The following is a 24,122-nucleotide window of genomic DNA, read 5'->3' on the forward strand; positions in this document are numbered from 1 at the left end:
AATCTTCCCACTAATCCAAAAGTAAAAAGAGAGGAAAAATGATGATGTGGAAGGGTCAGATTGATTTATAAGAAAATTGGATAATTTATTTATACAAGCAATCACTATAATATAAAGTATGGAGCTTTGCTTCCAAGGAGAGTGTCAACCTCTGATCATTTTTTCTATTTCTGTTGCCATCCAAGTTTTGTTTTGCTTCTTGTCTGAACTATAAACATAGCTAACTAATTTTCACACTTTCTCTTTTGCCTCTTTCCGGTCCTTCTTTTACTCTGTGGTTGAATGAATCTTTCTCAAATATAACCCTGTGGCTTTTATTTATTAACCTCACTAGCTTCTGTTCTCTCCCCTTTTCCCCCTGCTTACATCTGTTGTGACCTCACTTGTCCTTCCAAGCCTGTTTATTTTGTATTTATTTATTTTAATTTATTTTATGTTTTATATTTGAGAGAGAGAGAGATAGACAGAATGTGAGCAGGGGAGGGGCAGAGAGATGGAGACAGAATCTGAAGCAGGCTCCAGGCTCCAAGCTCTCAGCACAGAACCCGACGCAGGGCTTGAACTCACGAATGGCGAGATCATGACCTGAGCTGAAGTCAGACACTTAACTGACTGAGCCACCCAGGCACCCCCAAAGCCCATTTAAAACAACTGCTCCTCCATTCATTCAGTATATATTTATTAAGAACCTCCTTTGTTCTAAATATTGTGATGGCTGCCCAATGATGAAAAATGAATGAAGAAGGCATTATGGTCCTATTATTGGAGCTTAGAGGTAGATGGATATGTAAATAGATAATTACCAGACAGTATGAGCAGAGCTGTTACTGCCATAGGTATAAAAGGCTGTGAGAATATTGGTGTAGGCACAAGTAATTTAATCAAAGGAGTAGGTCAAGATTGAGATATTTGAAGTTGAAGGGTGTGTGAAGCTGACCAGGTAGGAAGGTTGGGCAGGACCCTTCAGGCGGAAGGACAGAGTGCACATGGTCTTGGGTGAGTAAGGTGTGAGGAGATCAGTGCCTGTGGATGAATGTGGAAGGAGTGGCGGAGGCCTGAGGTTAAGGGCCTGACCACAGCACTGAGCAAGTGTGTGGCTTTTTTGAACAGAAGTCAGTTCAGATTTATTAAAGGTGTTCAAAAACTTTAGTGTCATGAACAAGTCTGCAGTTTATAGTGAAAGCGCTGTGCTGTGGAGGATGATTGGCAGGGAGAAAGCCTCCTCCAGGGAGATTGCGTTGGAGGCCATGATGGTCAGGTGAGACATGGTGGGGGCCCAGCGATGGAAGCAGGGGAGACGGTGGATCTGAGAGACAGTGAGGACATACGTTTGATAGGACTTTCCGACTGCTGAATATCAGGGATGTACTTTTTGTTGCTCTGTAAAATTCCTATTCAGCCCAGGTTTTTGTTTTTGTTTTTGTTTTTGTTTTTTTTGTATGCACTGTTTTTAAATGAAATCCTCATAAATCTACCACTATCTTTAATCATAATCGTATTTTATGTTTCTAAGAATAAAAGTATACTCGGTACAAGAATATACATTTTTTCAAGGAGGGGGCTTTCTTCAGTCGTCATCGTTGTTGTTGTTGTTGTTGTTGTTGTTGTTTTTAATCCCCTGGCATATTGAACTAAAATAGCTGTTCAATTACTAGATTTTGAATTGAATCATGATGTGCTATTCATAGTTGTCATGCAACTTTTAAGGTATAATTTAACAGACATAATTTTGCTTGAAAATATTATTACAATTTTTTTGAACTTTGTAGATTGTAAAAAACAAAACAAAACAGAACCATTTTGATCATCCTTAAAGGTGCCAGCCTTAATCTTTTAAATTTTAAAGGTAAGCAGAAGACTTTCAGAACCAAATCTGTTAGTTAATAAAATATTCTTTTGGTTAAGAAACAAGTTTTGGGGGTGCCTTCAAGGCTGTCAGTTAAGTGTTCAACTTTGGCCTATGTCATGATCTTGCAGTCTGTGAGTTCGAGCCCCACGTCAGGCTCTGTGCTGACAGCTCAGAGCCTGGAGCCTCCTTCAGATTCTGTGTCTCCCTCGCTCTCTGCCCCTCCCCCACTCACACCCTCTCTCTCTCTCTCTCTCTCTCTTTCTCAAAAATAAATAAATGTTTTAAAAAATCATACTGGGGTCGCTTGGGTGGCTCAGTAGGTTAAGCGTCCGACTTCGGCTCAGGTCATGATCTCACAGTTCGTGAGTTTGAACCCCGCATCAGGCTCTGTGCTGACAGCTCAGAGCCTGGACCCTGCTTCCATTCTGTGTCTCCCTCTCTCTCTGCCCTGCCCCACTCACACTCTATCTTTCTCTCTCTCAAAAATAAATAAACATTAAAACATTTTTTGAAGATAATTTTTTTATTGTTTTTAGAATTGACTCTGAAGCCACATTGATAGCAATAATCATTAGATATGTGAACTTATGTATTTAAAAGGTCAATTAAGTGATTTTCTTATAATGTTTAGATGTATTAATGGGTACCCTTGGAAATAATTTTATAATTTTAGGGTTGTATTTCATGTGTAGAAACACATATTTGTTGACACATTTATAAACATATCATTATATAAATACGTTTCTTTATCGTTATCTACTTTATTCTATGCTCCCATACCGTATTACTATGTATTACTATACCATACTACACCATAATTTGCTATACTGTATCTTAACCATTCTATGTATCAATGAGTTAACTATAGTATCAGTACCCCAGTAGTTTTGAGGTTGAATATGATTCTGGTTTGAGCATGTTAAGTTGAGGTAGGTGCCTATAATATCTCAGTTCATTTATTAACTAGCCCATATTCAGATTGTCTTAATTGTAACAAAGGTGTGTGTTATAGCAAATTTATATAATTCAGTGTCCAGTTCAGGCCCACATATTGCATATGGGCTGTTAGGTTTCTTAAACTTCTTTCAATGTAGTAGTTTTCAATTTTTCCTCTTTTTTGGAACAATAAGTTACTGAAGTGATTGACCCGGTAGCTTTGTAAGATTTGTTTTTTTAATGTTTACTTATTTTTGAGAGAAAGAGAGGCAGAGCACGAGCAGGGGAGGGCAGAGAAAGAGAGGGAGACACAGAATCCGAAGCAGGCTCCAGGCTCTGAGCTGTCAGCACAGAGCCTGGGGTGGGGCTCAAACTCACACACCACAAGATCATGGATGCTTAACTGACTGAGCCACCCAGGAGTCCCTCCAGTTTCTTCATTTTTTAAGATGAAGTAAACTTCATTTTACTCTACCCAAACTCCTTATAGTTTCTACAAATCTTGGGCACCTGACTTCATTTCTTTTGGTCATTACTTCTTCTTTCCCTTTTATTGTTTGCACACACCTCTATTTTGTTAACCACTATAATAGTTTATTTACATATGTGTTCTAAAGCTAAGCATTGGGCTCGAGAAAGGCAGAAACTAGGTCTTCCTGTTCTATTTCAGCTACTAACACAAACCAGGATGAGAGTAAACCTTCAACTATCTCTTTGAATGAAATAGTAGAAAGCATATGTGCAAAAACAGAACTTTTAGCAACTTTACCTATTACCCTTCAGGGGTACAAGATCAGAGTTGATATAATTTCTCTCTTCATTTTATTTTTTTATCAATGTGGACTGAGCTTAAAATGGAAGTCTAATTTTTTTTTTACATTTTTTTAATGTTTATTTATTTCTGAGATGCAGAGCGTGAGCGGGGGAGGGACAGAGAGAGAGAGGGAGACACAGAATCTGAAGCAGGCTCCAGGCTCTGAGCTGTCAGCACAGAGCCCAGCACAGGGCTTGAACCCACAAACTGCGAGATCATGACCTGAGCCGAAGTCAGATGCTTAATGGACTGAGCCACCCAGGTGCCTGACTCTGTGGCTTTAATAAAATGATAAGACAGCTATTTTAATAAAATATTGCATTGGTTATTTTTCTTGACTTGGTGTCAGATCTAGAAGGAATAATGTAAAATTCTTTAAGAAAGGACTTATGCAAATTGGGAATTATATAGAGGAAGATGATTATGAGTATAAAACCACATCTGAAAGAACATTAAGAGAAACTGAATTTGTTTAATCAGGAGATGGCTTAGGATGATATGAAAACTGTAAAACACCCCATTCATTTGTAGTTAGTAACAATATGCTGAAAAACATGAAGAATTAAAATGTGTCAGGCATTGTTCGAAGTGCTTTATGTGTATAAATTTTTAAAATTCTCATAGCAACCCATCAGGCAGATACCTGTTTTTGTGTGTGTGCCATTTTACAGATGATGAAACAAGCATGAGAAGTAGAGATTTTAAGGTCACAACTTATATAATGGAGTCAGGTATTCAACCTATGCAGCCTGACTCCTGAGTAGGCACTTTTATATATACATTTGTGCAACAAGCATACATTGAATAACAGATCTAAAACACTACGCTTGGAACTCTTGGTGATCTGGAGATGATTAGGTTATGGATCCTGCCCTCAAAATTTTGCAGTATGTACAATTTAAAGGCCTGTTACATGGAGAGGAAATTATATCCTTTATGGATAGTAGAAACTCAAGTGATATAACGAAGACCAGAGATGAAATTTATGGTAATGTTCATTTGGTCTTAATGTAAGAAGGATGTTTATTAAGACTTATTACATGTGATAAAGTTTTTATTACTCAACAGGCCTCCTCTTAGTGGTTACATCTGCTTGCGATGTAATCGGCCGTTTCAGAAATTAACGTGGGCTTGGTTACTGAAAATAAGGCAGAGAGAGTTTAAGCGACTTGCCTAAGGTCATACAGCTGTAGTGAATGTCTGAACCTGTCTGAATATATTCTAAAATGAGGACTGAAAGCTCCTGGAGGGTGGAGATCCACCCAGCCTTTGTTATTCATTGTGTTATTCCCAACATGTAGCAACAGCTCTGGCATGTAGTTAGCATTTAAGTTTTTTTTTTGTTGTTGTTGTTAGGTAAATGAAAAGCTATATATGCAGCCAGTTAATAGTTTGTGTTAATAAAAATTATTTAAAAAATCTTTTTTAATGTTTATTTTTAAGAGAGAGAGAGCGAGCACAGGGGAGGGGTAGAGAGAGAGGGAGACACAGAATCGAAAGCAGGCTCCAGGCTCCATGCTATCAGCACAGAGCCTGGTATGGAGCTGGAACTCAAGAAACACGAGATCATGACCTGGGCCGAAGTCAGACGCTTAACTGACTGAGCCACCCAGGTGCCCCTTGTTAATACAGATTATTAAAGTGAAAGATTATATAAAGAACTGCTTATTAATAATTATTTCTGTAGGCATAGGTTTTGGAGACATCATCCATTCATAATAATTGTAGTATGTATTATCAATTTTGTAACCACTATTTTTTTACTTCTTATTTTTTAACAGTTTTAGGATAGTTTAATTACCATGTAGCTTAATAAGGAATATGTTTCCTGTGAGTAACTTAATACTATTACACAGCCTTAGAGGACTTTTAACAAAAGTACATGCTCTTTACCACCATAACGCTGAAACTGAAATCTTTTTTCTTTTCACTGTTGTTCCAGCTGTTCTTTTATGTCTGCATTTCATATCTGACCTTTTTATGTTGTAGCCCAAATAACTGAGCTTTTCTCAAGCTGTCCATTGTTGCATAAAAATCTTGTATGAATACAGAGTATTCATACAAAAAAAGTATTGTTTGCTCTAGAAAACCTCTCCAGGTAGTAGCTCTTGCTACTTTAAATTCAGTAAACACCCACACACGTTGCATCTATTTTACATTCAATGATAAACTTTTTATAATTTCTGTAAAGATAAGGGTTATTTCTTTGATAAGGAACTATGCATTAGAAAATAGTACAACATGTGTATGCATTGTTAGGTTAATTATCACTTCTAGGAAGTGACAATCTGCTCAGCCTAAATCTTTATGAGAAACTTATTATTTATTTGTTTACTTATTTAGGCATGCCAGAAGAGTCCAAGGAAGATACAGAATATCAACATAAGCTACATATGGTTAAAAAACAGTGTTTCAGGAATGATATTCACAAACTGGTCCTAGCAGCGTTGAACAGGGTATGTACAATATAAGTTTTCTGCCTTTATACCATTACCTGGAGTATGGGATTTGGAGAAATAGAAGGGCTGTTTCAGTTTCAGTTTTCCATCTTCTGTTTACTATGATAGTAGGAAGTTATGTGGGTGGAGATGTAAGATGCCAATAGGGATGCAAGGTGTGAAGAGATGTACCATTCCAGCTGAGGGGAGTGTACTATTGACCACACATGTGGACAGGTTCCTTAGATTGCTGGTAACATAAATCCACTCCAGTCTACTCAATCAGAGAGAGAACTAAAGAGCTAGATGTTAAGCTAAGCCTCATGAGTGATGTCAGGAACTGTGGCTGCTGTTGTCTTCCTTTTGGGTCTCTTCTGGTCTGAAAGGTTCAGTCCATGAAGACACAGGGCACAACATTAAAAGCTTCTTCGATTGCCTGGGCTCACTTTGATTGCTCTCCTCAGAGATAACCTCTGAAATGGTTCGGTGTGCATTGTTTCTGCCCATTTTTAGATATTTACATATCTATATACATTTACATGTATTACATATATTTACATATCTATCTACATTTGCAATAATATACTTACTATAATCAACAATCATACTAAGTATGAAAAAAGCAGGGAATTAAATTTACATTGTGAAATGCAAAAGGAATTGATGGAATTAAGATGGTTTGGAGGCTTAATGTAAGATGAATTGGTCTTTATAAAAGATACAAGAGTAAAGATGTAAAGAATGATTAGAGTTAATGTTTTCATGAGAGGAAGAGAGCAGTCAAGGTGATTAATGGAAATGATTCCTTGTGATTTAGTATACTTTGAAAAATGTCATAAATCAGAATAGCCTGTAGAGAGATCTCCTTTAACAATTCAATTTAAACTGAACTTTATAATGTAATTGTCTATGATATATTTGAGTCATTTGTACTGAAACCTTAGTATGATTTTTGAGTATAGCAATATAATGGCTTGAATTCAATTCCAGAAATATTTGATGAAAACAAGTATGTGGAAGGAACTGTGTTAGGCACTGGGAAGACAAAAATGAACATGATTTGTGCCCTTCTGTCTTGGATCTTACAGTTGGGTGAGGGGAATAACAACAGCCATGCATAAACCACATGTTCTGCATTGGGACTTACGAACTATACTGGCTTCATGGACAATAGGCGTGTAGAGGAGGGGGTGGTTAATTTTATTCATGGTATATGGTGGTGAGAAGCAAGAGGTACCAGAACGACTTTACAGGTAACTGTGATTCTGGGTAGCCCATCTTTTCTAAAGTTATTGACTATAAGTGTGATATAGTAGAAGGAGTCAGCGATCAGGAGACCCCACCCTGTCAGTAAATACCGTGATGCCAAGAAAAGCACTCAGCTCCCAGGTCTTCCTTTCTTTTGCTTGCTACTTCCAGAAGCAGTGGTTGAGAAGCCTACCACTGCCTCCCCTATGTGTTCCGCCATTTCAACAGCTGAGCAATGACAAGGCATCTCACTAAACAGCGACTGTCATTTGGAGGCAGGGAGTTAAGGTCAGGGGGAAATAGAAGTGACAGTGTTTTAGTTTTAAAAACCTCCCCTGTTTTTAATTCCTAAAAGTTATTCCCCTAATTCCTCACCACTTTTGAGGAAAAAAAAATACTCTAAAAGAGGAACATAAGTATTTCTTAAGCTCTAAAATTCTGTGATTGCATGTCTCACTCTGAATAAATGTTACAAAGCATCATAGATTTTGGGCCCAAATACCGCAGACACCTGAAACGAATCACCTTTAAAAGTAAGTCTATTCTTGGAAAGCAGAATTCCCAATTAGATAGAATTTGAGATTCAACTAAGGTTACAATGCAAAGACTATTGAAAGTATTTATTTATTTATTTGTTTTTATTTTTTTAATGTTTTAATGTTTTTATTTTTTTACTTTTGAGAAAGAGAGAGAGCAAGAGCAGGGGAGGGGCAGAGGGAGGGAGAGGGGGGCAGAGGATCCGAAGTAGGCTTTGCACTGACAGCAGAGAGCCCAGTGTGGGGCTGGAACCCATGAACCAGGAGATCATGACCTGAGCTGAAGTTGGACTCTTAACCGACTAAGCCACCCAGGAGCCCTGGAAAGTATTTATTAAAGTGAATTTATGTTTGGATATATATAAAACTCCAGTAACATTCAGACTGAAGTTCACATCTGTTGTTCAAATGCTTTATATTTGAACTCTTGAAAAAACAGTTTGGTTGGGTGTAAAATATTGGGGTTCATTTTCTTTAAAAACTTGTAGGCATTTCACTGTCTTTTAGTGCTGAATGTTTTAGGGGAAAAGTCTAAAACCAGCTTGATTTTTTTTTCTCACTTTAAAATGAGTGATATTTTCACCTGGATACCAAAGGATTCTTTTTCTTGAAATCCAGATATTTTATTACGTTGTATCTTAATTTTAGTCCTGGACTACGGTGTCTTCTTTTTAGCTATACATTCCATATTTTTATTTTTTCTGGGAAGTTTTCTTGAATTGCAGTTGACGTAGCTGACAGCTAGGAAAGAGACTATTTTTGAACCAGGTGACTTGAGCTGGCTAGCTAGCTCATTGAGGAAACCATTTTAATTATTTATGTATTTTCTGAAAAACTTGGAAAATTGTGGGGCATAGGCAATAAGATGTTTCTGTTTAACATCTGTATGTGTCCTTCCACTGGCATTTCCAAAAATTTCATTCGGATAACATTGCTAAGTATAAACTAGTAAACTGATTTTAATTTCCATTTGAACAGCAATACATTATATCACTATTTTCAAGACAGAACATTTGATAACTGAAAGAAAAGACTAGTGTAGGCTTGTAAATATAAATATATACATGTAACATACTTTTATAAGTTTATTTGGTGGGGGGGGAGAGGCAGAGAGAGAGAGGGAGAGAAAGAGAGAATCCCAAGCAGGCTCTGGGCTAACAGTGTGGGGCTTGGTCTCACGAACTGTGAGATCATGACCTGAGCTGAAATCAAGAGTTGGAAGCCTAACTGAGCTGAAATCAAGAGTTGGTGCCCCTGTATAAATATTTTCAAATTTACAAATCGGTCAGAAGTCAAATACCACTATTTTAAATTATCCAACAGTTTATCTGCGCTCCATCGTATGTAATAATGTGAAGCTGTCATTCTCTTTGCATGGACCAATCACAGGTTTCCTGATGTAAGGGAGTCGTTAGTCATCATCCAACTGTACCTGAAATAAATAGTTCAAGATTAGAGGAGTTTAAGGTAGCAGAACCAATAGTTGAGTAGAAACTTGTTAGAGGGATGGTATTAAGAACAAATATGTATGCTTTATAAATATCTTTTTGATTTAATTTTTAGCATAAAAAAATAAGCCTATGATGCATTTTGAGGTTAGGACTGGCTACCTGATTTGTGGGGCCCAGAACAAAATGAAAATGCAGGACTCCTTGCTTAAAAACTAAGACTTTCAAGACGGTGGTGGCAGAGCATTATACCGAGTGTGGGGCCCTTGGAAGCACAGAGAACTATGGCTGCGCAGGTGCGTACGCAGGAGGCTGGCCCTGCCTAGGAAGTAGGAATGGTGGTACTATTCATCACACAGAAAGTTCAGACAGTCTACAATCTAACATTTTCCTTTTTATGTTTTCCTGATAAGTTAATAAACTTTTAGCTTTGAACATCCGAGTTTAAGATACTAGCGTCAAGCATAGAGTAATGTGGGCTTAGAGCTTAAGAGACTTGAAACTTGTGCTCTGAGTTATCTGCTTAAAGGATTCCGAGTCTCAGTTTTTTTCATCAATGACATAGGGCTAATCATGGTGTTTCTACATTATAGGGTTATTATGAGGATTACATGGGTTAATATATAAGAAGTGCTTAAAAGGATCTCTGGCACATAGCGAGTGCTGCATAGATTTTGGCATTATTGTTGTGGTTGTCGCTATTGTTACGGTGACATGAACCATGTTAGTGTACGAAGTCCCATCCATAAATAGAAGGGTTTTAAGAAAAGAACTTTGGACAAAGTTTGACATTGAAAGAAGAGATTGTAAAGGAGATGGGCAAATGAATGGTTTTAAAGTTTGAGAATAATTAGGGGTGTACCATGTCATGGAAATCAAGGGAGGAAAAAGTAGCAGTTTGGTTGTTAAAGGACTTTTTTCTCTGAATGGTTTTAATTCAGAGTGGTAAGGACAGAAGTCTGATTATATGAAATTAAGGGGTAGGGAGAATGTGGAGATAGTGGGTGTAGATGTTTCTATTAATAAGTTTAGAAATGGAGGAGAAATGGTAGCTTGATGGAATGGAAGACCAATTAAGGGACATTCTGTCTCCTGTTAGAAGTTTTTCATCTATGAGGAGGGTGGTTATCCCAAGGCCTGAACCGTGGCCATCACTCAGGGTTTGTTGCACAGACAGTGAGTCATCTCATTTCATCCTCATAACAACCCTCGATTTTTAGGATCAGTTTAAGGTGAGGAGGCAGAGACACATGAGCCATCCCTCCAGCTTCACTTTGAACTACTTTGAATTTCTTTTCATTTCTTGAATAATACCTTCTGAGTAAATACCACTTCTGAGTAAATGTTATTTCATTAATTTTTAATGGAACTATTAAGTGAAAAGAGGCAGAATTTAAACCTAAATTTAACTGGCTCCAAATTGCTACCCAGAGAGTTGGTAAGATGGAAACAATGACAGGAAAGAGTATGAAGCGGGGCAAGGATATGAGTGTGTTGTTGAAATGATAGGTGAACTGATGTCCAAGCTGAGCAATTAGGGTGGAAGAGAAAGGCACAGGATGACAAAATGATGCTTCTCCTCATACCCTATAAAGAAAAAAAGATGCTGAATAAGGACAATTGAGAAGCATTGGAGGACTAGATTGGAAAGGAATGAAAGTCTGTTCGTTGACAGTATGGAAGTGAGAAAGATTGGAGGGTAGATGGTTTTGGTTGAAAAAGCTGTAACAGAGCTTGAGATCTGACTTGAAACTCTCAGCTCCGTGGTGTATACCCACAGTAGTGCCAATCACACATTTGGAGTAGAGATACCATGAAACCAGTGTCTGTGTAAACAAAAGTGCTGTGAAGGATAGCATTGTAATTTTTGAAAGGAAAGCTATTAGGTGGGCATTCATATCATGGAAAACATTATGGAAAAGCAGAGATGGCCCATCCCATATAAGAGTTAGCTATATGTCACGGGCTTTTAAGAGAGAAGGTGTAACTGTGATTGTCCATGGTTGGAAAGTGTATTGACTGTTTCTTCTTAGTTAATAAGTAGGATAGTTTGGAAAAAGAAGTGGCCTGTATTAGGATACCTGTAAATGATGTCAAATCATCTGGAAGAGTTGAGATTAAAAAGTTGGAAGAGGTACTGATTAACCTCCTGTGCTTTCTTTTCTTTTTCTTCTTCCTCTTCTTTTTTGTTTTTGTTTTTGTTTTTGGCTCCTGAGTTTTTAAGGGAGACACATTTATTTTTTAAAAATTTTTTTTTTCAACGTTTTTTATTTATTTTTGGGACAGAGAGAGACAGAGCATGAACGGGGGAGGGGCAGAGAGAGAGGGAGACACAGAATCGGAAACAGGCTCCAGGCTCCGAGCCATCAGCCCAGAGCCTGACGCGGGGCTCGAACTCACGGACCGCGAGATCGTGACCTGGCTGAAGTCGGACGCTTAACCGACTGCGCCACCCAGGCGCCCCTAAGGGAGACACATTTATATTAAAGTCCTAGACCTGACACATACTAGCTTTGTGATTTGAGCTCTTCATGTTCCCATATCTTTGAAATTTGGTGAATCTATCACATGAGGCTGTTGAGGGGTAAAAATGAGACATGACATATAAAACACTTAAAGAGTAGATTCTCGATTAGTATTTTCTGTAGGTGAGTGTCAGTATTGCATTTTACTGGCTAAATACACAGTATACAGGCGAAGGGCTCCAAGATCCCTGATTTGGTCTCATCTCAGCAATGTACAATCTGTGTGACTTTAGGAATATGCAACCCCTCTAACCCCCAGTAAACTCATCTGCTATTGGGAGTGATATTAGTATGGACTTTAGGTTCGTGTGAAAAGAAAATGCATGTAAAGTACTTAGCATGCTGTGTGGCACAGAAGAGGTACTCAGTATTAAAATGGTAGCTCTTATCCTTAATCATAATTAAAAAGTAATTAGTAATGTAAGGCAAAATCAAAGGTAATAATCTTTATTTGGACTAGTTTGTATTTTGTCAGTCTGTATCTGGCTTTAACTGAAGTAAGTATTAATAATTCATTTTAAATAGCAAATATCAATTGTCCTTTTGATTTCAGTTCATTGGAAATCCTGGGATTCAGAAATGTGGATTGAAAGTAATTTCTTCCTTAGCACATTTTCCTGATGCATTACAAGTATTATCCCTGGAAGGTGCTATTGATTCGGTACTTCACACACTTCAGATGTATCCAGATGACCAAGGTTGGTACCATTTGAAGTCAGGATTTAGGATGGATTTTTTTAATGGCTTTATTTATTTATTTTTGAGAGAGAGAGACAGAGAGACAGAGAGAGAGGGAGACACAGAATCCAAAGCAGGCTCCAGGCTTCAAGTTGTCAGCACAGAGCCCGACGCAGGGCTCGAACCCATGGACCACAAGGTCATGACCTGAGCCGAAGTTGGATGCTTAACCGACTGAGCCACCCAGGCACTCTTAGGATAGATTTTTTTTTATGTTTATTTATTTATTTTGGAACGGCAGGGAGGGGTGAGCGGGTGAGGGGCAGAGAGCATCCCAAGCAGGCTCCCTGCTGTCAGTGCAGAGTCAGTGCAGAGCCTTATGCAGGGTTCGATCTTGTGGGTGAGATCATGACCTGAGCCAAAATCAAGAGTTGGATGCTTAACTGACTGAGCCAGGCACCCCAGGATTTAGGATAGATTTTGTATAAGCCTTTAGCTATTGGCTGGGTGTCTTCAAATTTTTTCTTTAGTTTTGAGATTTAAAACCACTAATTTTATTATTTTTTTTCTTTTATTTTTCTAGAAATTCAATGTCTGGGTTTAGGTCTTATAGGATGCTTGATTACAAAGAAGAATTTATGCATAGGAACTGGGCATCTGCTGGCAAAAATTCTGGTTTCCAGTTTACAACGATTTAAGGATATGGCTGAAGTACAGATTAAAGTATGTGTATTATCTTGAAAGGAATTTGGGATCTTGTGAAGATTTCTCTTTCAGAGCAGCTGGTACAATTCCCACTTTGCATTAATGGAGATAGTCTAGTTAATTGAAACCTATTTATCATTTTGTAGTATTTTAATTATAGGTGAAGAGAATTGGATTGAATTGCAGAGATCCTGTGATTCATTATTAAATCTCTAAAATCAGCATATTTATTTGCCATTTGTCTTTTTCATGAAAGGGCAGAGAATGTGCTAGAGAAAGTCCAGTCAGCTGAGCTTTACTTGTTTAGATTTTAGGTAAATAGAGGTTATAATTTTTCAAGGTTTGTCATTCTCAATGTTTTATTATGGGATGCTTACCTCTAGTAGTTTTTCTCCTTGATATTTTTTTTTTCTTGCAGTAAAATATTTTAAGTATTTTTCATCAAACAACATTTCACATGTGACATATAATAAGTGTTCCTTATTAAGAATGAAAGATGTTGACTTAGGGGAGATTAAGAAAGAAATTGGCTCAGATTTTTTTCCTATCACATATTTATTTTTATTGAAATATAATTGACATACAATATCCTATTTTTTTGTTAATGTTTATTTATTTTTGAAAGGGAGAGATCATGACCTGAGCCGAAGTCAGGTGCTCAACTGACTGAGCCACCCAGGCGCCCTGACATACATTATCCTATTAATTTTGCATAGTGATTTGGTATTTTTATATATTACAAAATGATCTCCAATTTAAATCTAGCTACCATTTATCATCATATAAAGTTACTACAAAATTATTGACTATATTCACCATGCTATATGTTATATCCCCATGACTTATTTATTTTATTACTGGAAGTGTGTACCTCATAATCCCCTTGACCTATTTCACCTGCCCCCAACCTCTCCCCACTATGATACCGACAGTTTTTCCCTTTTATCTGTGAGTCTGTTTCTGTTTTGCATTTTTTGTTCATTTGTTTTGGTTTTTAGATTCCACGTATAAGTGAAATCATATGGTATTTGTCTTTTTCTGTTTGACTTGTTCCACTTAGCATAATACCCTCTAGGTCCATCTATGTTGTTGTAAATGGCAAGATTTCATTCCTTTTATGTTTGAGTAGTGTTCAATTTTGTGTATATGTGTGTACCCCATCTTCTTTATCGATACATTTGTCCATCAATGGACACTTAGGTTCTCATATTGGCTATTATAACTAATGCAGAAATGAACATAGGGATGCATATATCTCTTTGAATTGATGTTTTTATTTTCTTCGGGTAAATACCCAAGAGTGGAATTGCTGGGTCATATGATATGGGTATCTTTAATATTTTGAGGAACCTCCCTACTGTTCTCTATAGTGGTCACCCTAATTTACATTCTCGTCAACAGTGTACAAGGGTTCACATTTCTCTGCATATTTAACAACATTTTATTTTTTGTCTTGTTGATAATAGCCAATCTGATAGGTATGAGGTGATATCTCATTATAGTTTTCATTTGTGTTTCCCTGATAATTAGTGATGTTGAACAGATCAGCATCAACAGACATTGACCACATGTCTGTCTTCTTTGGAAAGATGTCTATTCAAGTCCTCTGCTCATGTTTTAATTGGGTTGTTTGTCTTTTTGGTTTTAAGTTGTATAAGTTCTTTATATATTTTGGACATTAACCCCATATTGGATGTATGATTTACGCATATCTTCTCCCATTCATTAGATTATATTTTCATTTTGTTGATGGCTTCCCTAGCTGTGCAGAAGCTGTTTGGTTTGATGCAGTCTCATTTGTTTATTATAGCTTTTGTTGCCCTTCCCTGAAGAGTATGGTCCAAAAAAGTATTGCTAAAGCTGATGTCAAAGAGTTTACTGCTTGTGTTTTATGGTTTCAGGTCTTGCATTGAAGTCTTTAATCTATTTTGAATTCATTTCGTATGTGGTGTAAGATAGTGATCCAGTTTCATTCTTTTGCATGTAAGCTGGTCCAGTTTTCCCAACACCATTTATTGAAGAGACTGTCTTTTCCCCATTGTGTGTTATTGGTTAATTAATTGATCATATATACATGGGTTTATTTCTGGGCTCTCTGTTGTATATTAATGATCTATGTGTCTGCTTTCATCCCAGTACCATACTGTTTTGATTACTGTAGCTTTGTAGTATAGTTTGAAGTCAGGGGGTGTGATACCTTCAACTTAATTTTTCTATCTCAAGACTGCTTTGGCTATTCAAGGTCTTCTGTGGTTCTATACAAATTTTAGAGTTCTTTGTTCTAGTTCTGTGAAAAATGCCATTGGTATTTTCATGGGGAATGCATTAAAGCTGTAGATTGCTTAGGCCAGTATGGATATTTTGACAATATCGATTATTCCATTCTATGAGTATGGGGTATCTTTCCATTTATTTGTGTTGTCCTCAATTTCTTTCATCAGCGTTTTATAGTTTTCAGTGCAAAGGTCTTTCATCTTTTTGGTTAAATTTATTTTTAAGTGTCTTATTCTTTTTGATATAAATATAAATAGGATTCATTTCTTAATTACTCTTTCTGATAACTCATAATTAGTGTCTAGACGTATAATCAATTTGTGTATTTTAATTTGTGTCCTACAACTTTACTGAATTCATTTATTAGTTCTAATGGTTTTCTGGTGGTGTCTTTAGGGTTTTCTATGTATAATATCAAATGATCTGCAAGTAATGACAGCTTAAATTCTTCCTTTCTAACTTGGATGCCTTTTATTTCTTTTTCTTGTCTAATTATGGTGACTAGGATTTTTAATACTATGTTGAACAAAAGTGGTGAAAGTGAGCATCCTTGTCCTGATCTTAGAGGAAAAGCTTTCAGCTTTTCACCATTGAGTATGATGTTAGCTGTGGGTTTGTCATATATAGCTTTTATTATGTTGAGGTAGGTTCCTTCCATATCCACTTTGCTTTGAGTTAAAAAAAATTTTTTTTAATGTTAGCAAAACAAGTAGTCTCTTTAAGAGTTTCTGCTTTGGTTGTGTTTTTTTGTTTGTTCATTCATTTGTTTTGTTTTGGTAGTGGAATTTGCAGCTTTCATAAACCACACTCAACAAATGTTTTCATAAATGACAGAATTGACCAGGAATAAAAAAAAAAAAAAACCCAGACTATAACCTTGTCGCAGACATTACTAGTAAATGAGATAATGTATGTAAAGTTTTTAATTATAAAGTGCTGAACATGCAGCATTCTTAGATTAAAAACAACAATGTGCTATATAAATCTGATTTTTATAATGTGCCTCAGGCAAGGATGACTAAAGCCAAGCCAGAAGTGATTAAAAGTAATCCTAGAAAAAGGAGATAAATCTGTACAGCTATAGAGCTCTCAGTTTACTCAGTATTAATACATAAAGGTGTAAACATTAGGATCTCTGTAGTAGAGGTTTTCAACTATTGACCAGTCGGCTAAATTTGGCTTGTCAACATATTTTATTTGGTCAGTTCATTGTTTATAAGTTTTTATTTTGAATTATGTGCCTTCTGCACATTTGTATTACTTGCTTTTCTGGTGCATTCATTTGAATTTGCAGGGACCTCTAGTCTAGTGGTGGGTGGACCACATGTCCCTCAGACCTGCAAAAATTAAGACTACTTCTCTTATCAAATGTTAGTATTTGTCGAAATTCAGCATCTTAAAACCACAAAATAGTAACTGTTAGACAATTTCATTAATATATTATATTGAAAGATAATAAAATTTTTTTAGGTTAAATTGATCTTTGATGAGTTTACCCAAGCTAAATAATAGTAAATTCCAAAGCTCATTCTTTCCTGAAACTCTCTCATGTGTGGAGAGCCCAGACAACTCTTAGGAATATGCTCGAGGTGGTTCTGAAAAGTAATGATGTGACTGACTAGGTCTTTATAAATAATTTGCTACAGAGGTGTAAACCTCAGACTGCCTTTAGAGCTTTTCTCAACTATATTCAACATGAATGAAATCTAGGAGCTCATATTCATCTTTTGCAGCTGAAATTTCACAAGAAGGCACCAAAATGTTAGCGAAATGCTAGGCTGTCTAGAGAACCTAATCTGTAGTCTTGTAATAAGAAATACACTTTGCTGGCTGATTTGGGTATGTTGCTCTGCTTATTCAGCTCTTCTAATATTAATTAATATCTTGCTTTCATCCTGTGAGTATGGCTTATTTTTAATTCATTAAGTATTTTTTCTGCCTTGCTAGACAATGGCTTGTTAGCTTGCATTTTATTCTCTGTGTGCCTGCTGTATTTCTTAGTAATGAGAGAGCAAGGTTTGCTTATGGGAATGTTCCAAGATTTATAGCTTTTAAGTACAAACCCAATAAATACTATCTAGTTATCACATACAAATTATCTGTTTTATACTATTTATTTTTTATTCTTTTGGCCCAGAATTGCTTATGTTATTATTTTGGTCCCACTTTCAGGGATTTCAGACAATCTTAACAATACTGGAATTGTCAGTGTCTTTTTCCAACCTGCTGGTGCATCATTCCTTTGATTCGGTGATATTCCATCAGATGTCTTCCAGTATCATGGAACAAAAGGATCAACAGGTATAGTGTTTCTCACCTGTATGCTAACTGTTAATGGATTTAGCTCACTCTAATCCTCGTTTCCATTCTTTTTAGTTTCTAAACCTTTGTTGCAAGTGCTTTGCAAAATTAGCTATGGACGATGAGTTAAAAAGCGTGATGTTAGAGAAAGCATGTGATCAGAATAACAGTATCATGGTTGAATGCTTGCTTCTGTTGGGAGCAGACGCCAATCGAACAAAGGAGGCAACTTCTTTAATTTGTCAGGTAAATATTCAAGGCCTAACTTTGGTCTTTCTCTGTTATTTGACTCTACCATTGTACAGCTCTTGCTTACATCCTGTTATTCTTTACTGCAGAATTCACCAGTTTATTTCACAATTGCTTGTGATTTGTAGTAGGAATTTAGATTCACAGAATTTCAGAGGTAATAGGGTCCTTTAGGCATATCCGGTATAATCCTTCGTTTTTTGTTTTTTTTTTTTTTTAAATTTTTTTTTAACGTTTATTTATTTTTGAGACAGAGACAGAGCATGAACGGGGGAGGGTCAGAGAGAGAGAGAGGGAGACACAGAATCTGAAACAGGCTCCAGGCTCTGAGCCATCAGCCCAGAGCCCGATGCGGGGCTCAAACTCACGGGCCGCGAGATCATGACCTGAGCCGAAGTCGGTCGCTTAACCGACTGAGCCACCCAGGTGCCCCAATATAATCCTTCATTTTACTTGTTTACCTACCTTGTTATATTGTTAATAAATTTCCAAATGTGTCTCCTACAATGCATCTCTGTCCAAATTCTTTTCCAGGCACACTCCACACAACATACGGTTCAGTTTGGTAATCTTTCAACCGTTTTCTCTCTATTTTCAGTTTCTCTGATAGCAAATTCTCTCCTCAGTTGTACTGCATGTGGCCATGCAGGCGGTGTACTACACCCCCTTGGGGACACTGTTCACGTTGGCATCCCCTGCCATTGACCACCCCCTTGGTTGTGTAGCACTGTGGTCTTGCCTTCCTTCCCTCCCTTCACTCATGCACTGGGCAAGCACCTCTATCTAAATGTTCTACTTTACCTTCAAAATCTGACCCAAATGCCCTTTCCTCAATAAAGCCCTCCCTGCACCCCTGACCTCCATACAAAATAAAAGATTTACTTCTGTTGAGTCCATGACAATATATGTGATATACACAATATATCTTTTATATTTTGTTAGTTGTATGAAAGTGGAAATGTGCAGTGTTCATCTTTATGCCATTTAGAATAACTAACTCATTGCTTTACATACAGTGTGAATTTAGTAAGTATTTATTAAAGTGCATTACATGTTATTTCAGGGTTGTCATTGCATAAATTTCAGTTTATAATAGCATTTGGGTAGCACCATGTATATTTTCTAGAAATTAATAATATTTCTAACAAAGCAATTATACAGTGATTTAATGTACATTATTAAATAACCAACAGAGTACTGTATTTTCCAGTAATTTACTTTAAAAGCCTTACTTTATTTAATTTCCCACTTGCCTATGGATTCAATTCAATTTGTCAACTGTAAATTAAGTTAGTACTAATTAGTACTCTACATAAAAAGAAACTGAACCTGTAACTTATTTTCATGCACAATTAATGTGTACATTAAGACCAAATAAATAATCAAATTGCTTACATTTAGTCAAATTTCATTTAAGAAATCCACCTTAAAAATAATTGCTTCTCTATTATTAAAAGTAATTAAATTATTTCCCTCAATAATACATTTTTATTGTGTATCTTTTGTGTGATCTGCACATCTTTGCACTAATATTACTGGAATATGCCAAGGAACTGAAAAGAAATTTCCCCTTCAAATTTTTTTTAGGGAAACAGCGTACCCAAAGCACCCGAGTGTAATAATTTTAAATCTCTGACAGGAAATGCTTCCTGCTCTTCTCTCAATTTACCTAAATCTTTGTATAGGAGCTTTTTATTTTATTCTTCTTCTTGCATTCTTTTGGATTTAAGCACTTATTTATATATTTTTAAGCAAAATCAGATCTTTGCATCCATGGGTGTGTTAAATTTAAAGAATTTATCATACTTGTCAGAGATTATTTGCCTCTAAAGATATTGATTAAATTTTGTAGATAGATTGAACATACATTATTTTAGATACTAGTGTAAAATGAGGTAATCACTATTTATGTACCAATGCTGTTTAATTAAGGACTATTCGGAGCAAAGATGGGAGTTAATCTTGTTAGGCTTTCTGAGGAGAATTTAATGATGTAATATACATGATTCATATAGAAGAATATGGAAGACTGATACTGGGCATGAAAATACATGGATAGAGATCCAAAGATGAAAACCATCAGATCATGGTAGGAAGAACAACTGTGATGAAGTCTGAATAAAAGTAATAACGAACTGTTGTGGTATTCATTACCACCTGGGCACTGCTCTGAGTCCTTTACACAGTTTAACCCTTGCAACAACCTTAGAAGTGGGTTCTAGTATTATTCCCATTTTACAGGGAAGGAATTGAGGCACAGAGAGGTTAAGTAGCTTGCCTAAGGACACTCTCCTGGTAAGTGGTGGAAAGTCGGCTTCCCAAATGCATGCTTTAATCTCGTCTATACCATAGATTCTTGGTAGTGGTGGTGATAGGGAGGGGAGTAGGGAAAGTTGCTCACTGATTCTCAAAGGCTAGTCTAAAATATTTGGTTTTGATCATGGGCTGCATTATTGATATATTTGAAGATGAGAGAGAAGATTGCAAAAGATAGTAAATTATACAGTTTTAAAAAGTTTGTTTATTTTGGGAGAGAGACAGAGCATGAGCAGGGAAACAGAGGATCCCACGCAGGCTCCAAGCTGTCAGCACAGAGCCTGACATGGGGCTTAAACTCATGAACCACGAGATCATGACCTGAGCTGAAACCAAGAGTTGGACACTCAACCAACTTGTCTTTTGTCTGATACACTTTCTTATACATCTCTGGCTTCATCCCCATGTACCTAAAGTCAGCTGGGATCTTTTGGGCCCTCAAGGAAAATACTCTTTAAAAGCGTATTGAGCAATTTCTAGGTGGAGGGCACAGTGCTAGATAAGTAGTAAAGAATATACAAGGGTTTTCCTGTTTCTGGATGGTTTCTTTCTAAGTGTGTATTGGGAAAGGAGAGAGGATAAAATGTAAATCATTTTAATATGAGGTAGGCAGTAAGTGCCAATTTAGACATAAAAAATTTGCTAGGCCACAGAGAGGGCATTTGTGATTGAGTTTTTTGGCCCCTCTGTCCCTCCGTCTTCCTTCCTCCCACTCCTTTTAAATTTCCTGTGGGCTTTTAAATAGGATATTAGTGATTTGTTAGTTAAATGAAATATATTTCCTAGGCATTGTACTAGGCTATGGAGGTACAAATTGAATTGCAATAGCATCCAAACCTTTCATTCTAGTTTTAAAACTGATAGGCGTTTTTGGTTTAGTGTGCTACGTGCTATGTGTAAGCAAATGGGACAGGAGTCTGGAGGAGGAAGAGTGTGTGTGGCTTGGGAGCTTAGTAGCAAGGACTTACCGTACAAGAGATTATGAAGCTGTTCCTTCAAGAATGAACATCTTTTGGGGTGCCTGAGTGGCTCAGTGAGTTGAGCGTCCACGTCTTGGTTTTGGCTCAGGTAATGATCCCTGGGTCATGGGATTGAGCCCTGCATTGGGCTCTGCACTGAGCCTGGAGCCTGCTTGAGATTCTTTCTCTCCCATTCACACTGTCTCTCTCTCTCTCTCTCTCTCTCTCTCTCTCTCAAAAAAAAAAAAAAGGAATGAACATCTTTTTGCTGGATGCAGAGTAGAATTAGATATTTAGGGCAGTAGAAATAGTATAAATGAAGGTAATGAAGTTTTAGGAAAACTTCATGTTGTGTTTGGGGGAATGTCTTAGAGCAGAGGGGTTTAGAAGATTTCCGGGCAGTGACCTGCTCATATCTAAAGTAGAAAGGTATGATAGTGGCTCTGGGGAGATTGGGTTGAAGGTAGGTAACCTGGAGACTGGTGGGCATTGAGTTGGTGCCATGAAACCACAGAATGATCCCCTCAAATCTCTTGAACATACATTAATTCTAGAGAATTCAGGAATTTCCCCCAGTCTCCTTCCCCTCACCTGGTACCTTAAATCATAGGGTCTTGTCTTGAAAAGAAAGAAAAGAAAGGAGAAAAGAAAAAAAGAAGAGAAAAGAAAAAAGAAAAGAAAAAAAATTAATCCTTAATTGTGGGCAGTGAAAGGAGCACAGGCTTGACTTGAAATCCAAGTCTCTTGTTGACTACCTCTAATAGGTTTGGAAAAATCACATACTTTTTCTAAATATTTATCTGTAAAATGGGGATAATAATTTTTATGACATAGACTTTTTTTTTAATGTTTATTTTGAGAGAGAGACAGAGCAGAGAGAGAGGGAGACACAGAATCTGAAACAGGATCCAGGCTGAGCTGTGAGCACAGAGTCCAAAATGGGGCTCAAACCCATGAACCATGAGATCATGACCTGAGCTGAAATCAGATGCTAAACTGACTGAGCCCCCCGGCGCCCCTGACAAAGGGTTTTTAATAAGGATTAGAAATCAAGTGTATACAGAATTTAGCACAGCTCCTGACATACAATATTTCTATTAGTTATTACTTTGATCTTCTTGTTAGCAGACCATCATTCCTTCACCTTTTAGAAGCTGCTTCTGTGTAGGCCAGTATGCTGTAGGTTGCTAAGCCTTCCCTCTGCTTACTGTGGTCACTGTAGTTTTTGTAGCACCCAGTATGCGAACCTACCTTGAGCACATGCTCTGAAAATAGTATTCAGGGGAAGGTAGAAAACAGGTAAGAAATTTCTTTGTGGAAATTCAGGGTCTTGTGCTGGAAAGCCAGAAGCCTTTGTATGTGGCATTTACAAGTTTTATGATGTTCATATTCTCGTTTAGATATTCTATATCATGAATGAAGGCAGGGCAGTAGCCTTTACTGTGTGTGGTACTAGTTTCCCAGATGTCTTACAAGGAGCAGACGGAATCCCAGAAGGTGTAAGCAATGTGTATCATTGGTGAAGCCTCAGCTTTCTTAATTCAGGTGTTAAGAGCTTTTTCTCCATATGATGGTGCCTTTTTCATAGTACCTGACTCATGTGGCAGATTATTTGGCTTCTGCTACTCTGATATTTGTGGTGCTAACTTTATTGTATTTTCCTAGTCTATTTGAAGGATGAGTTTTGCCTTATTTTATTTTATTTCTATCTAAATGAAGGTGTAGAGAAAAATCACACCAAATTCAATTTACATGTCTACCAAAAGGAAGACATACAGGCTTTTAATATGGTCACCTTCTTTTTTCCTTTAATAGGTATGTGAGAAAGCAAGCAGTCCCAAATTGGTGGAACTGTTACTGAATGGTGGTTCCCGTGAACAGGATGTCCGGAAAGCTCTGACAATAAGCATTGGAAAAGGTGACAGCCAGATCATTAGCTTACTCTTACGGAGACTCGCCCTGGATCTGGCCAATAATAGCATTTGCCTTGGAGGATTTTGTATAGGAAAAATCGAACCTTCATGGCTTGGTCCTTTGTTTCCAGATAGGACATCTAATTTAAGAAAAGAAACAAGTGAGTATTAGCAGGACGATTTTGTCCAAGTCTGGTTTTTATTAGTATTTAAAAAAAATTTTTTTTAATGTTTATTTATTTTTGAGACAGAAAGAGAGAGCATGAACAGGGAAGGGTCAGAGAGAGAGGGAGACACAGAATCTGAAACAGGCTCCAGTGTCTGAGCTGTCAGCACAGAGCCCGATGCAGGACTCGAACTCATGGCGGGTGAGATGACCTGAGCCGAAGTTGGACGCTCAACCGACTGAGCCACCCAGGCGCCCCTATTAGTATTTTTTTTTAAGTCACTAATATTTTCATTAGGTTTATTTCAATTTGGTACAACTTAAGCCAAAAATATTGTGAAGGTTTGGGTATCTTTTTGTTGTTGTTGTTGTTGTTGTTGTTGATATCTTTTTTTTTTTTTTTTTTGGTTATGAAATGCTTGAAAGTGATATTGTATTTAATTCTTTGTTTCCTAGCAAATGTTTTATAAAGATAGAGTGGGACAGTGGGATGTTTCTGCCCAGTTGCTTTTTAAAGAAACATATACTGGGGCGCCTGGGTGGCGCAGTCGGTTAAGCGTCCGACTTCAGCCAGGTCACGATCTCACGGTCCGTGGGTTCGAGCCCCGCGTCGGGCTCTGGGCTGACGGCTCGGAGCCTGGAGCCTGCAGCCTGCTTCAGATTCTGTGTCTCCCTCTCTCTCTGCCCCTCCCCCGTTCATGCTCTGTCTCTCTCTGTCCCAAAAATAAATAAAAAACGTTGGAAAAAAAAAAAAAAAAAAAAAAAAA

At 37.2% G+C, this 24,122-nt stretch overlaps 1 protein-coding gene across 2 annotated transcripts in view; it reads left to right on the top strand.

Moving 5' to 3' along the window:
• Positions 1-24,122, top strand: part of LRRK2 (leucine rich repeat kinase 2) — a 136,234-nt gene that overhangs the window by 28,302 nt on the left and 83,810 nt on the right. For both annotated transcript variants that reach the window (XM_049625291.1, XM_049625292.1), the window contains 6 exons: positions 5,943-6,055; positions 12,348-12,492; positions 13,056-13,195; positions 17,624-17,752; positions 17,828-17,998; positions 23,092-23,350. In XM_049625291.1, the coding sequence (XP_049481248.1) occupies positions 5,943-6,055; positions 12,348-12,492; positions 13,056-13,195; positions 17,624-17,752; positions 17,828-17,998; positions 23,092-23,350 (957 nt within the window). The remainder of the gene's footprint in view (positions 1-5,942; positions 6,056-12,347; positions 12,493-13,055; positions 13,196-17,623; positions 17,753-17,827; positions 17,999-23,091; positions 23,351-24,122) is intronic.

This window comes from Panthera uncia, chromosome B4, assembly GCF_023721935.1.
Source record: "Panthera uncia isolate 11264 chromosome B4, Puncia_PCG_1.0, whole genome shotgun sequence".
NCBI lineage: Eukaryota > Metazoa > Chordata > Mammalia > Carnivora > Felidae > Panthera > Panthera uncia.